The 15,311-nt window shown below is 37.0% G+C and overlaps 1 protein-coding gene across 2 annotated transcripts in view; it reads left to right on the top strand.

Moving 5' to 3' along the window:
* The window catches only part of calcr.S (calcitonin receptor S homeolog), a 161,279-nt gene that overhangs the window by 134,447 nt on the left and 11,521 nt on the right, over nt 1-15,311 (top strand). For both annotated transcript variants that reach the window (XM_018269183.2, XM_041567480.1), the window contains 3 exons: nt 5,768-5,828; nt 5,919-5,985; nt 12,582-12,800. In XM_018269183.2, coding sequence (XP_018124672.1) covers nt 5,768-5,828; nt 5,919-5,985; nt 12,582-12,800 — 347 coding nt within the window. The remainder of the gene's footprint in view (nt 1-5,767; nt 5,829-5,918; nt 5,986-12,581; nt 12,801-15,311) is intronic.

Genomic DNA, 15,311 nt, shown 5'->3' with positions numbered 1-15,311 from the left:
ACATGAGTAGTCCCAAGGGGCCTAAGAACCAATGTCTTAGAGTTGTAGTTCAGCAGCAGTTGACTTATTATCTCGCGTACTGAATATTATTCTCTGTATTGTTCATGTGTACTTGCTTCTGGCTGCAACCAAGTTTTGTTGCTGGAGTTTGTATTCCCAAGTGATGTGCAGTCATCAGTTTGTTTGTCCCCGCCGTAAGAAACTTAATAAACTGTGCAGTTGCAGTGGGATTAGTGTGCTTGATCTGTGTTGTATGCAGTGTGCAACACCATGCATCTGAGTTTTCAGTACAGAATATTATATGTTTGTAAATGTTTATTCCTGCCATTGCTGTAACCACCTGTAACCTTGTACACCCAGTTTAAAACGTTAAGGTTACTGCAATGGATTTTTTCATTGGGCTGAATCAAGACCTGTTCTTGGATTTTTTGGATCATTTACATTTGCTGCCTAGAAATACTTAATCCATCAAGGTGCTAATTAAGCAGTTTTACTGCTCAAAGGGGATATTCAACTTTTGCAACGTCCTACCACAGTGGTATGAGCTTGCAAAAGAAGCACTTTTCTAAATATAATCTTGTAGCAAAAACTGATAGTTTTATTAAATTTAATTCAGAATTCAAATTACTCTAACATCCTTTTAGCTAGTAGTTCCCACAAACAAAATCGCATTGTATCAATAGGTTATAGGAACCACATACACTTGTTCTTTCAACTGTACTGCTATTAGAACATTGTGGAATATGTCAGTGCTTTATAATTATGAAAAAAAATAAAAAATGTATCTAATATAGTTAGTAAGCCAAAAATGTAATATATAAAGGCTGGAGTGAACAGATGTCTAATAAAACAGCCAGAATCCAACTTCCTGCTTTTCAGCTCTATAACTCTGAGTTAGTCAGCGACTTGAAGGGGGGCCACATGGTAAATTTCTGTTCAGTGAGTTTGTAATTGACCCTCAGCATTCAGCTCAGATTCAAAAGCAACAGAAATGACCCATGTGGCCCCCCTCAAGTCTCTGATTGGTTACTGCCTGGTAGCCAGGGTAACCAGTCAGTGTAAACAAAGAGAGCTAAAAAGCAGGAATAAGTGTCTGACTGACATGTTATACATCCAGTCACTCCAGCCTTTATACATTACATTTTTGGCTAATTAACTAAATTAGAAACATTTTTTATTTTGCACAGCCTATCTATTTACCCAGTTTTTATTTTTACACTGTACAATTCCTTTAAAGTTATGTGGATAAAAGGATTTTGTTTTGCTGGAAAGCTTCATTATCTCTTCAATAAATGTGATATCATTTAGCCTATCAACCATTCTTATGATAGCTACACAAATAATGACTTTAGGCTAAATCTAGAAGAACATTTTTTTAATATTCAGCTCTCAAACTGCTTCTAGACTGTAACGCACATGAGTAGTCCCAAGGGGCCTAAGAACCAATGTCTTAGAGTTGTAGTTCAGCAGCAGTTGACTTATTATCTCGCATACTGAATATTATTCTCTGTATTGTTCATGTGTACTTGCTTCTGGCTGCAACCAAGTTTTGTTGCTGGAGTTTGTATTCCCAAGTGATGTGCAGTCATCAGTTTGTTTGTCCCCGGCCGTAAGAAACTAATAAACTGTGCAGTTGCAGTGGGATTAGCCTGCTTGATCTGTGTTGTATGCAGTGTGCAACACCATGCATCTGAGTTTTCAGTACAGAATATTATATGTTTGTAAATGTTTATTCCTGCCATTGCTGTAACCACCTGTAACCTTGTACACACAGTTTAAAACGTTAAGGTTACTGCAATGGATTTTTTCATTGGGCTGAATCAAGACCTGTTCTTGGATTTTTTGGATCATTTGGATTTGCTGCCTAGAAATACTTAATCCATCAAGGTGCTAATTAAGCAGTTTTACTGCTCAAAGGGGATATTCACCTTTTGCAACGTCCTACCACAGTGGTATGAGTTTGCAAAAGAAGCACTTTTCTAAATATAATCTTGTAGAAAAAACTGATAGTTTTATTATATTTAATTCAGAATTCCAATTACTCTAACATCCTTTTAGCTAGTAGTTCCCACAAACAAAATCGCATTGTATCAATAGGTTATAGGAACCACATACACTTGTTCTTTCAACTGCTGAAAAGCAGGAATAAGTGTCTGACTGACATGTTATACATCCAGTCACTCCAGCCTTTATACATTACATTTTTGGCTAATTAACTATATTAGAAACATTTTTTATTTTGCACAGCCTATCTATTTACCCAGTTTTTATTTTTACACTGTACAATTCCTTTAAAGTTATGTGGATAAAAGGATTTTGTTTTGCTGGAAAGCTTCATTATCTCTTCAATAAATGTGATATCATTTAGCCTATCAACCATTCTTATGATAGCTACACAAATAATGACTTTAGGCTAAATGTAGAAGAACATTTTTTTAATATTCAGCTATCAAACTGCTTCTAGACTGTAATGCACATGAGTAGTCCCAAGGGGCCTAAGAACCAATGTCTTAGAGTTGTAGTTCAGCAGCAGTTGACTTATTATCTCGCGTACTGAATATTATTCTCTGTATTGTTCATGTGTACTTGCTTCTGGCTGCAATCAAGTTTTGTTGCGGGAGTTTGTATTCCCAAGTGATGTGCAGTCATCAGTTTGTTTGTCCCCGCCGTAAGAAACTAATAAACTGTGCAGTTGCAGTGGGATTAGTCTGCTTGATCTGTGTTGTATGCAGTGTGCAACACCATGCATCTGAGTTTTCAGTACAGAATATTATATGTTTTTAAATGTTTATTCCTGCCATAGCTGTAACCACCTGTAACCTTGTACACACAGTTTAAAACGTTAAGGTTACTGCAATGGATTTTTTCATTGTGCTGAATCAAGACCTGTTCTTGGATTTTTTGGATCATTTGGATTTGCTGCCTAGAAATACTTAATACATCAAGGTGCTAATTAAGCAGTTTTACTGCTCAAAGGGGATATTCACCTTTTGCAACGTCCTACCACAGTGGTATGAGTTTGCAAAAGAAGCACTTTTCTAAATATAATCTTGTAGCAAAAACTGATAGTTTTATTATATTTAATTCAGAATTCAAATTACTCTAACATCCTTTTAGCTAGTAGTTCCCACAAACAAAATCGCATTGTATCAATAGGTTATAGGAACCACATACACTTGTTCTTTCAACTGTACTGCTATTAGAACATTTATTAGTAGGGTTTTGACTTGGACAGCCTGGTTTTCATAAGCACTGCTCAAGTCAAAACTACATGTCTGGTCTGGTTTTCCAAATTTGGAAATCTGGACAGGACTTTCCTTGAATTACAAGGCAATTGGTCAAAAACCCTCACCATGTCATGAGCCTGCCCTCTGAATCACCATCCTGCCCCCTGATGTCACCTACACACCCCTTGCTCAGAGTTATCCCTATTTATAAGCCACAGACTATGAAAAATGTGTAACATTTTAGGGGGACAATCATCTCTTCATCAGACCAGTAACAGCAAAGTTTCCATGGTGTTACTGTATAGAACTCTCCATAACCCCCAGAATTCCTACACACATCTTGCATAGAAAATAGTGTTTGCAGTACTGTATATTTTCTAAGCTTAAAGGAGAACTTAAACTCTCCAAAGAATAGGACATAAATGTTACATCGTATATTCCATCTGCTGCTTTATTGAACCAAGGCCTCCACAGTCCTTCATTAATGAAGATCTGTGCCTCTGAAATTTACCCCAGTAGTTGTCCATGTTATTTTCGCACTAATACACATGCTATGGGCTCCTGTCGGTTACCTGAGCTTAGGGCACAACTAACAATATACTGTAAATACACACACTGTAAAATAAAGGCTTATTAGTAGTTAACTCACATTATACAACACCCTATAAGCCAGTGCATTTCCCTTAAAGGGATCCTGTCATTGGAAAACATGTTTTTTTCCAAATGCATCAGTTAATAGTGCTACTCCAGCAGAATTCTGCACTGAAATCCATTTCTCAAAAGAGCAAACAGATTTTTTTATATTCAATTTTGAAATCTGACATGGGGCTAGACATTCTGTCAATTTCCCAGCTGCCCCTGGTCATGTGACTTGTGCCTGCACTTTAGGAGAGAAATGCTTTCTGGCAGGCTGCTGTTTTTCCTTCTCAATGTAACTGAATGTGTCTCAGTGGGACATGGGATTTGACTATTGAGTGTTGTTCCTAGATCTACCAGGCAGCTGTTATCTTGTGTTAGGGGGCTGCTATCTGGTTACCTTCCCATTGTTCTTTTGTTTGGCTGCTGGGGGGAAAGGGTGGGGGGTGATATCACTCCAACTTGCAGTACAGCAGTAAAGAGTGATTGAAGTTTATCAGAGCACAAGTCACATGACTTGGGGCTGCTGGGAAATTGACAATTGACAATATGTCTAGTCCCATGTCAGATTTCAAAATTGAATATAAAAAATCTGTTTGCTCTTTTGAGAAATGGATTTCAGTGCAGAATTCTGCTGGAGCAGCACTATTAACTGATTCATTTTGAAAAATTTCCCATGACAGTTTCCCTTTAAAGGAATTGTTCAGTATAAAATTAAAAACTGAGTAAATAGATAGGCTGTGCAAAATAAAAAATGTTTTCAATATAATTACAAAAATGTATGAAGTCTGGAGTGACTGCATGTCTAATATAATAGCCAGAACATTACTTCCTGCTCTGCAGCTCTCTTGGTTTCCCCTGACTGGTTACCAGACAGTAACCAATCAGAGACTTGAGGGGGGGCACATGGGCCATAACTGTTGCTTTTGAATCTGAGCTGAATGCTGAGGATCAATTACAAACTCACTGAACAGTTATGTCCCATGTGACCCTCCTTCAAGTCGCTGACTAACTCAGAGTTATAGAGCTGAAAAGCAGAAAGTAGTGTTCTGACTATTATGTTAGACTCCAGTCACTCCAGCTTTTATACATTGCATTTATCACTAACTAATTATATTAGAAACATTTTTTTATTTTGCACAGCCTATCTATTTACCCAGTTTTTATTTTTACACTGAACTGTTCCTTTAAGAATCACAGCCTTACAGATGAAACCTGACTTTCTGCTAATCTCATGATTATCTCTAACTAGTTTCAGCAGCCCAGACCAGACTGAGCATGTGCAGGGTCACTGACATTCAAAAGCTGGCCTAACAAGATCAAGAGAAGGCAACACTGAAGACATAAATTATTATTGTTATTGTATTGCTAAATCTTCTTTAGGCTATAATTTACCTTTAATGGACCTAAAAACATAGTAAAAAGCGGTGTAAAATAAACGGCAAATTTATACCATGCAAACACAAGATTTGCCACCGTTATTTTACACTGCTTCAAACCATTGTAAGTAAGTGCTGGCGGAAGTTGCTCAAAGCAAAATCGTGTAAGAAAAGTACACCATTTTTATGCCATTTTTTACACGCTGATATGTGGCAAATCATTTTTTACACCACATATTAAATCTGCCCCTTAGAGTGCTGAAGCTTGGATTGTCTTCCTGCCAGCTTTGTCCAATTGCAGATCAGTCACTTTGTTTCCCCTTTCCATAGACATCATGGTCAACTCAAGGTGCTTGTGACCCTGCGTGCAAACCTGTATATATATATATATATATATATATATATATATATATATATATATATATATATATATATACATTAATTACAACAAGCATCATAGCCATTCAATAAAAAAACAGTTTGCCTTGACATGACTTGTCATCAGTGTATTGTTACCTCTTTCAGGGTTCCCTTTAGTGCCTGCGTCTATTCATGCATTTGCAAGAACAAAGTATTTTAACGACAAGTGAGTAATACACTGAATTTATATAAAAGCCTCACCATACATTCATGTCTTTGCAATGCTTTATAATTATGTCATTGTGCTTTATTTCAGCTGTTGGATGAGTGTGGAAACCCACTTGCTGTATATTGTTCATGGTCCCATCATGGCCGCACTACTGGTAAGTTTTAGCCATGTAGTTGGCTCACATTTTCACTGTGATTGCATATCCACTCCTATTTTAAATAATACTGATATTCTCTTAACCCAATATTGGGAATTGCAGAAATGGCTTTATTATCTTTGTCTCCTCCCTTTACACTGAACATTAGAAATATGCAATATATATATATATATATATAGCAACCAATTAGCAGATAGCTTTTAACCGTCAAATGTTTCAAAGCAAACATCTTATTTGATGCTATGGGTGACATCACCTGGGAAAACTGGGTGCTGAGGTTAAGGCTTTTAAAATGTCATTTTTAGTTTGTACCAATGGAGTCCAGCTGCCGTTCTTGTGATGATACCCAGAGAGAGGTTGACCAGGGATAGTTACCCTGGTTTTAGCCACAGGACATCATGCTATGATTAGAAATCCATTTTTGTCTAAATGCACTTTCACTGCTTTTTCTGTTTGTAAGACAGGAGCAAGGATTCATTACCCCTTACAGTCAAAATATTTGCATCACCCTAATCCTGTGCTAATATTTGTCTCGTTTTTCCCCGTGAGATACTTGACTTTGTTTAAGTGCACAATCCAAAATAAGAACAGATGCCAAACGTTGGTCGGTTTTAGCTTGGCACAACTAGACATTTTAAGATAAAGCTATGTTGGTCTCAAGCACTGTTTGGTTTTGTATTTAGGCCCTCAGCTTATTTGATCTTAAAATACAATCTTACTTTCAAATGTAGAAAATAAACCAGATGTGTACATATAATACAGAGAAATGTAAGTTTTAGAATTAAAGTAAAAAATTCAAATTTTGTCAATCCTACTATATGCCTGGAAAATACAGGTACATCTCCTATCGTACCGACATCTAGTGTGGCATATTAACTCATTGTCCAAGCTTTAGTGACACAGGCAGAGATCCTAGGTGTTTAACAAGGCTGGGGGAGCCTGGGAACCTTTAAATGTGTTTTAATAACATGGATAAACATGTGTAGGAGGACGACATTAGGTACTTGTTTTTTAACTCATCTGCTAAGTGCCATTGTTGAGTTTTTGCCATTGTCATCTATACAGACTAGGAAGGATGTGGCAAACTCATCTCCTTCTATGAAATATTATACCCCCCACCCCTTTCTCTCTCTCCTTCTCTCTTACTCATGTATAGTAGGCCAAATCTGTTATTAAAATATAATGATAATAATTTAAATACTGTAACCAGGTGCTGTATATTCAACCAAAAAGGGCATTATATAGATTTATTTGGATATATGTAGAAATGGAACCTCTTGAATAAAAGTATGGAAGCCATCCTCATGAATAAACACAATAATTAGCTTAATGCTCCCTGTTTCTTATATTATTATTTATATTTACTTATTTGCGCATGATAGAAATAACATACAGAATAAATTAGGGTATAGGATCTGTTATACAAAAACGCATTGTCCAGAAAGCTCCAAAACATGGCAATGTCAGATTTCCCATAGTATCCTAGTCTTCATAAGATTTGCCTTTTTACTGTAATGAGACAAAACCTAAAAGAATAAGTAAGTAAAAAGAAATATTTAATTTCTCGGGGTGCTTTTCTAAGCACTAATTTACATTAGTTTTTCCATTTCTGGATTATTTAAGTTTTTATCAACTGCCATTATAATGAATTTTGTAACAACTGCACCTTTTGTCGGTCATTTCCTTAAAAAGATATACCTTCAGTAGTAAAACAGAGAAGTGTTATGTTGTTTTGCTCAGGAAGGAGATGGGCGAGGGCTTCCATTGTCTTTCCTGAGAAGAGCAACATAACACTTCTCTGTTTTTCTTCTGTTAACCGATAAAAATAGAAAGTTTTATCCCTCCGAATGTCACATCTGGTGGGCTCACTGTGGTTATGGAGTGCATCTCATTTTTTACTTGAGTGTTGATGATGATGATGTTCGAGTGATTCAATGGAATTCAACTGATTTATTCCTGAACGCTCTCTCTCCTATCTCTTCTAGTGTTTACCCAGGTTAAGTGTATCTGTTCATATTGTTTATTGGATATCTCTTACCTTTTATATTTCGTTATCTGCTGTGCTGCTGTGCTGCTGTGCTGCTGTGCTGCTGTGCTTACCATCATTTACTCATGAATAGGTACAAAGAAATGACTAATACTGAACAATGACCTTGAGAGAAAGAATCCTGTTAAAATGTTTGTATTGAGAGTTTTAATAAAGGGTTGATGTCATAACAGGTCTAAATCTGTACATCAAACATTCAGAATACATCTGATATAGTAAGATACTCTTATAAAAGGCTGGAAAATAACGTTTTGGAATAATTTTCTGCTCAAACAGAAATAGATAAAGGTTTAGTTCAAAAGGAAAAAGGAACAAAATCTTTCTATCATATTTAATTTGTTTATTTACAGTACTTAAAGTGATAATATTGTCCAACTAAAATGTGGCTGGGTAATGTACAGTCTAGCCACAAATATTTGTACATTATGGCCTGAACGGGCAATTCCAGTCCTGTCCCAGATGGATGACTAGAGGTAGGAAGGACGTGCCTCTTATATCTTGTTTTTAAAAGTGGATTTAGACATTTTGCTTATGTGTTCCTTATTGGTTGAAACAAATGCTAAATTAATTGCTAATCAGGGAGTCCAGCATTAATAACAGATTCTTGATACAAATAAATGTAGTAGGAGAAGGAGGAATAGTTCTCTTGAGGCACAGACATGCAGCCCACAGGTTTGTGTTTTACTGCAAAGTACTGTTGTATCTGTCCTCCAGTATTTGAGTGTAAAGATGTAACTCATGCTGCTTGATATGGATGAGATGGGGAAGGGATTCCTTTCAGATAAAATCTGAGCCTAAATAATTACCTGGCTAATTTAATAAGAAGCGTTTATATTTGTTCACGTTAACGTTATGTTTGTTAGAAAGTAATGTATTTTTAGATTAGTCTGAATATCACACCAAATCTAATAAAAGGTTGTATATTTAAATCTGGGCAAGATCCCCCCAAAATTACATTATCTGAAAACATGTTTACTTGTCCACTGCTTTAAAGTCAATTGCCTCTCAGATACAACACACCTGAAAGGAATCCTGGATCCTAGATTTGGTGCATCTCTGTTCCAGTCACTGTAGCATTGTCTACACTGCATATGTAAAGAGGGTTTTTTGGTTCAAACTTGTTTGGTTCAAGCTACTTTTGAGGTCCAATATTTGGACTAGGTATATATTTAGCTATGTGTAAGAACCAGGGGGCACAAAAAAAATCTTAAGGGGCACTGGTCCTAGTTTTTAAAACAGGGACCAAGGAGGAAGCTAAGCTGAGTCTGAGTCTTGCAAACTCAGGTAGATAATAAGGCAGGTAGGTGGGCAGAGTAAATAAAGCAAAATGGCAGTTTTAAGCAAGTTCACTGTCAGGCACACAATGGGTTAAGCAGTCGGGTCTAAGCAAAGTCAACATGAAGGCAATAATCATAGGTTAAGTGGTTTAGAGTTCCAGAAAAAGGTCAAAATCATGATTATATTGCTGCACTCAACTGGAGGCCCTGTGTAGCCAGGAAAGAAGTCCAGGCAGCACCATATGCAGAAACCAATGGAAGACATAATGGTTGGGATGAATAGCCAGCCAGGAAACAAGCAGCATGACCAAAAAGGTGTACAGAATAACCAGCAGTGTGGTCAGACATATAGGCAGTGGAAAGAGGGCAGACTGAGGTATTTAAAGGCAAGAAAAACAATGTTTTTTTAGCAATGACTTACATGTGCTGAATAAGGCAGTAGCTGATAGCAATAGCTAGGACAGACAAGGAAAGCAGACGACATATCATACTAGTTATACAAACTCCTGGATCAGTAGAGCAGTGGTAATGTCACCAAAACCCTGAGCCTGAAGCTTTGGGTTCAAGCTAATCAGCCAGCTTCACATTACTATAGGACAAAAAAATCACGTTTGCAACTGCCAAATAAGGCAGTAACTGATAGTAATACTTTAGGTAGGACAGGCAAGGAAAGCAGACTGCATGTGTAGATAGTCTGTATATACTGGTTCAGTAGAGCAGTGGTAGAGCAGTATGAGGCCCTTGGTTCAAGCGAACCAGCCAGAAAAAAAAAGAAAAACGATATGAATCAGTTGTACAGGCCGATACATTAGATAGCTTTAAGAAGGGGTTGGATGGCTTTTTAGCAAGTGAGGGAAAACATGGTTATGGAAGATAGCTCATAGTACAAGTTGAACCAGGGACTCCATTTTGGAGTCAGGAAGGATTTTTTTTCCCCTCTGAGGCAAATTGGAGAGGCTTCAGATGTGTTTTTGCCTTCCTCTGGATCAACTGGCAGGCAGGTTAAAAAAGTTAAAAGGTTGAACTTGATGGACATATGTCTTTTTTCAACCTTACGTACTATGTAATATAATGGGTGTATTTTTTTTGAGTAAGTGAGATCCATGAATATTGTGACAATGTTCAGCTATAAAGACAGCTACAGACTCCACAATAACCAAAGATGAAACTGCTGTTAGAAGGGTTTTCAGGTAGGACCTTAGAGAACTATATATATAAGATAGCTGGCCATTCGCTTACATGGCCCTATGAAAGCACAAAAGCCAATATGATGTTTTTAGAATGTATGTATATATATTTTCCCCGCAAATACTCCTCTTCACTAAACTCTGCATAGTTGGCAAGTGCAAAAAAACTTTCTTTTTGATAATACTATCAATTTAACATTGAAGGAAGTCAAGAGAACATAGGATTAGGAGGGCACCATCTAATCCCTGCTAGGGATCACACAGTTATAAAAACAAGAAGGATGGGAAAAGTAAGTAAATATTCATCACAGGAACCAGACCTTCTGCTCCCATTTGTACAAGTAAACACGCAACAGGAGATAAATAAGGTTCCCTGAGAATAACCTATGCCAATTTGTTCTAGTCAATATAAATATAATGATTTTTCAGGATCTGTGATGGATAGGTCAAACAGAAGCAAATACGAATATAGTGAATGGCTAGATATTATGATATTAGCAGAAATGAACTGCTAGAAAAAAAACATTTTTAGATGTGAAAACTGTTTGATTATATGTTGTGTGCTAAAATGTACAGACATCACTTAAACACTGGTAAACATAATGGAGCTGGAAACATGTGAATGAAATGAGGGTAGGAAACTGGTTAGCTGATTTCATTTGGAGAATGAACTATATTGTTTTTTGTACAATGGGCTATAAATTCATCGAGTGACCTTCAAATATGGGTTTATAACGAATACAGCCGAGGCAGTCCATTTCTTAGGTTAGATGTTATCCAATCACTGCCATGAAAAAATGTCATATAAGGTATAAAGTGATATTAAACATAAAAATATATAGGAAAACCCCGATCCTGAAAATCTAAAGCTTTTGTTTGATTGGCATGTACAGTGTACAGTATGCAGGAAATATCACACCGAGGTACGTAGCCTTGGCATTTATCCACTACTGGAGAAAGTGTTTAGAATACCTGATTCCACCCATGCCTGCAGTCAGAGACCACGGCATCCTACCTCACACAATGTATTAAATGTAGAAACTTAACATACAGATATCTCTGAAAGTTTTAGCTTATCCACATCTTCAAATATAATATTTAGAAGTGGTAAATTCAAGGTAACTGGATTCATCTGAGCATCTTCTGAGATTAAGATTAAGTGCCAAGTGTAAGATATGAGGTAGGAAGTCCCACATAGACCCAAAAGTATACAAGAAAATTCCCTGATCCATCTACCTACGATCTACAAGAGAAATTCCTGCTCTATAGATCTTAGAACCTACAAGAGAAGTCCTTGCCCCATAGATCCTACAATCTGCAAGAGAGGTTAATTTCCCATAGATACTACAGTCTACAAAAGATGTCCATAAACCATTGATCTTACAACATACAAGAGAAGTCAATGGCTCATAGATCCTAAAATCTACAAGAGAAGTTCCTGTTCTATAGATCTTACATTCTACAACAGAAATCTTTGACCATAGATCTTAGAACCTACAAGAGAAGTCCATGCCCCACAGAAACTACAAGAGAAGTCCCTGCCCCATAGATTCTACAATCTACAAGAGAAGTTACTGCTCTATAGATCTTACATTCTACAGCAGAAATCGCTTCCCATAGATCTTAGAACCTACAAGAGGAGTCCATGCTCAATAGATCCTACAATCTGCAAAAGAAGTCCTTGCCTCATATTTCCTACAACCACAATAGAATTCCTTGCCCCATAGACCCTACAATCTGCAAGAGAGGTCCATTTCCCATAGATACTTTAGTCTACAAGAGATGTCCATAACCCATTGATCTTACAATCTACAAGAGAAGTCCCTGACTCATAGATCCTTCAATCTACAAGAGAAGTCCCTGCTCTATAGATCTTAAATTCTACAACAGAAATCCCTGACCACAGATCTGAGAACCGACAAGAGAAGTCCCTACTCCACAGAACCAACAATCTGCAAGAACAGTTCCTGCCCCATAGGTCCTACAATCTTTATCCACATGTGTTTGATTTACACGACTGAAGTTGTTGCCTTAAAACTAAAAAAACACAAAAAACAGTGATCTCTTGTCTTGTCTTTACAGGTGAACTTGTTCTTTCTACTGAATATTGTCCTAGTACTTGTAACAAAGTTAAGAGATACTCACCGGGCAGAATCCAACATGTACATGAAAGCAGTAAGAGCCACCTTAATCCTAGTGCCCTTATTAGGAATTCAGTTTGTCATTTTCCCATGGAGACCGGATACTCGCCTTGCTGGAGAGATCTATGACTACATCATGAATATATTGATGCATTACCAGGTATCAGTGGATTTCATTTATTGTGCTGTATTATTTTTGGTTGTCCCAGTTTTGCAAGAAATTTGTATAACATTGCTAATTGGATAGGTACACATCAAAAACAGGTTGCTAAAAAAACCAAATCAAGCACAGCAAAATGATTGAGTGAAGTACTAGTTTACGTTCAATGACTTTAAGAATGAGCTTTGTTAAAGATGCACTTTTGAGGTCTTACATTAGGACAGTTGGTTTATTTTGGCTTCCTAGAGTTATACATGAGCAATAGTGATGTGCGCTTCAAGAAAACCCTCAACCCGCATCCGACACAAACCCACACCAGCCTGCACCCAGATTTCCCCCTCTATTTATAGACCCGTGCCGACCCACCCCACCAATGATGTCTCAAAATGAGCGGGGCATGCGTGTACCTATAAAACCAGAAGCTGGCAGTTTAAGGTCGCAAAAGGTGCGCACATCAATAGTGAGAAGGTTGGTAAAACACTTCCTTAATAGAGTGACACACACGCACACTTACAAACAAACACATAGACATGGAAGCTTGCTTTCTATTAGTTTTAATATTCTTGGTTTCATTTCACTTGGTTATAATCTTTAAGAGGTTATAAAGCTATAGATTTTCAGTAAATAAGTCTTTATATTTGCACTGGGTTCCCGTCTTCATTCCCGTTTGTATGCAGTGCATGTTTTAGACTATTATACTTCACAGAAAGCAATGATAAAACTTGTATTTAGCGAAGCACAACCTATGCTTCAGCAAAGGTCATGCAAAGCTTAAATGTGGCATTTAATATTATATCGCCTTCCCAATTCACTCCAATGCAATAATGGAGCTATAAACCTGCCAAATAGAAGAGAGGCTTTGAAATGAGAATACTGTATTCTACATTCAACAAAAATAAATACATTGAGAGTTTGGACCAATTTAAATATCTTAGACTTTATTGTAAATCAAATCAAAGGTTATTATATCAGTATTTACAGGAAGTATAAGTAAAGCAAGTCATTTCATAGCTACACACCACTTTATTATTATTACATTTATTTATAAAGTGCCAACATATTCCAAAGTATTCTATATAAGATATGACCTTTTCATGTCTTTTTATTTTTACCCAAGGAGTATATGAAGGAGCAGGTATATTTTGTGAGCCCAGCTAGGTATTAAACATGAACTGTATATATATTGCTTATGCCAAGCTGGTCAAAAGAGTCCAGCACACGCTAATTAGACTTTAAGAAGTGCCAGAACTTTCTTCATTAGCTTCTTTATTAGACCTACAAGATTTCTGCCTACATTATGCCAGGGTGCTGACCCTCTTTTTGCTTGGCCTTTGAGTATGCCCAAAAATTTAGGCATTGCGCACTCTGAAGATCCACAGACAGGCCATCAAAAGGTAGTTAAAAAGTAAAAGAAAAATAAATTCCCCCCATCATATCTACAGCTTTGGAGGACATTTCAGCAGCCCAGTTATCTTGCATTCAGGTATACCCTAATGCAGGGATCCCCAACCATTTTTACCCATGGACCACATCCAAATGTAAAAAAGAGTTGAAGAACACAAGCATATATAAGTTCCTGGGGCTACCAAATATGGGCTGTAATTGACCACTGGTCACCCCTATGTAGACTGCCAGCCGATGGAAGGCTCTGTTTGGCAGAACACCTTGTTTTTATACCTCCAGAACTTGCCTCCAAGTAAGGAAATCAAAAATAAGCACCTGCGTTGAGGTCACTGGAAGCAACATCCAAAGGGTTGCTCACGAGCCACTGGTTGGGGACCACTGCCCTAATGCCTCCTGAAGCTCTTTAGTCTAAGGGGCCTCATGTAATAAATGGTCTTAAATCTTATCTTACCCTTTATTCTGCTGAGCATAAGACTCATTGACAGAAATACGTATCTGCAGGAGAGTGTTTAAATAACAGGACTCCAGCTTCTCTACAAGATTAAACTGTAGTTTGTCTTGTTTTGTGACTTTAGATGTTAACTAAATACTGAGTGAAGGTAGTCAAAATAATCATCCCTTATGAGAGGATAATCCCAATATTTAATGTAATGGGTTTTACCATGTACTTTCAACTTTGCAAACAGATATCTGGATCAAAAATATGGCTTCAGCTGTGTTTTTGAAGATTAGAATTACAAATTCAGATTGTTCTGCCTATTTCTATATACTATGCACTTTATTCTTGACATGTTTTGTTCTTTATGAACAATCCAGGAAATATGAGATATGTCTGACTTATAATCCCTAACTTTATGTAATGGCTAAAGTACATGAATAGATTTTTGGCTAACATTCTTCCTTGTAATCTTCCTTATAATCTTTAAGGTTGAAAAATGTTATAAGTCCTGTCCAAATGTGGCATAATATATTGCATATTTAATCTATAGTGCCAATGTAAAGCTCCCTGATCCCTTTACATGGTAATCTTCTTTTTCATTTTGGATATATCTCAAGCTTTAGGCTGGTGGAAAGCCATCCATCTCATGCACACAAGCAATCTCTCCA

Source organism: Xenopus laevis, chromosome 6S, assembly GCF_017654675.1.
Source record: "Xenopus laevis strain J_2021 chromosome 6S, Xenopus_laevis_v10.1, whole genome shotgun sequence".
In the NCBI taxonomy this organism is placed as follows: domain Eukaryota; kingdom Metazoa; phylum Chordata; class Amphibia; order Anura; family Pipidae; genus Xenopus; species Xenopus laevis.
Note: the sequence above shows the minus strand (reverse complement) of the source record. Positions and strands in the feature narration are given on the sequence as shown.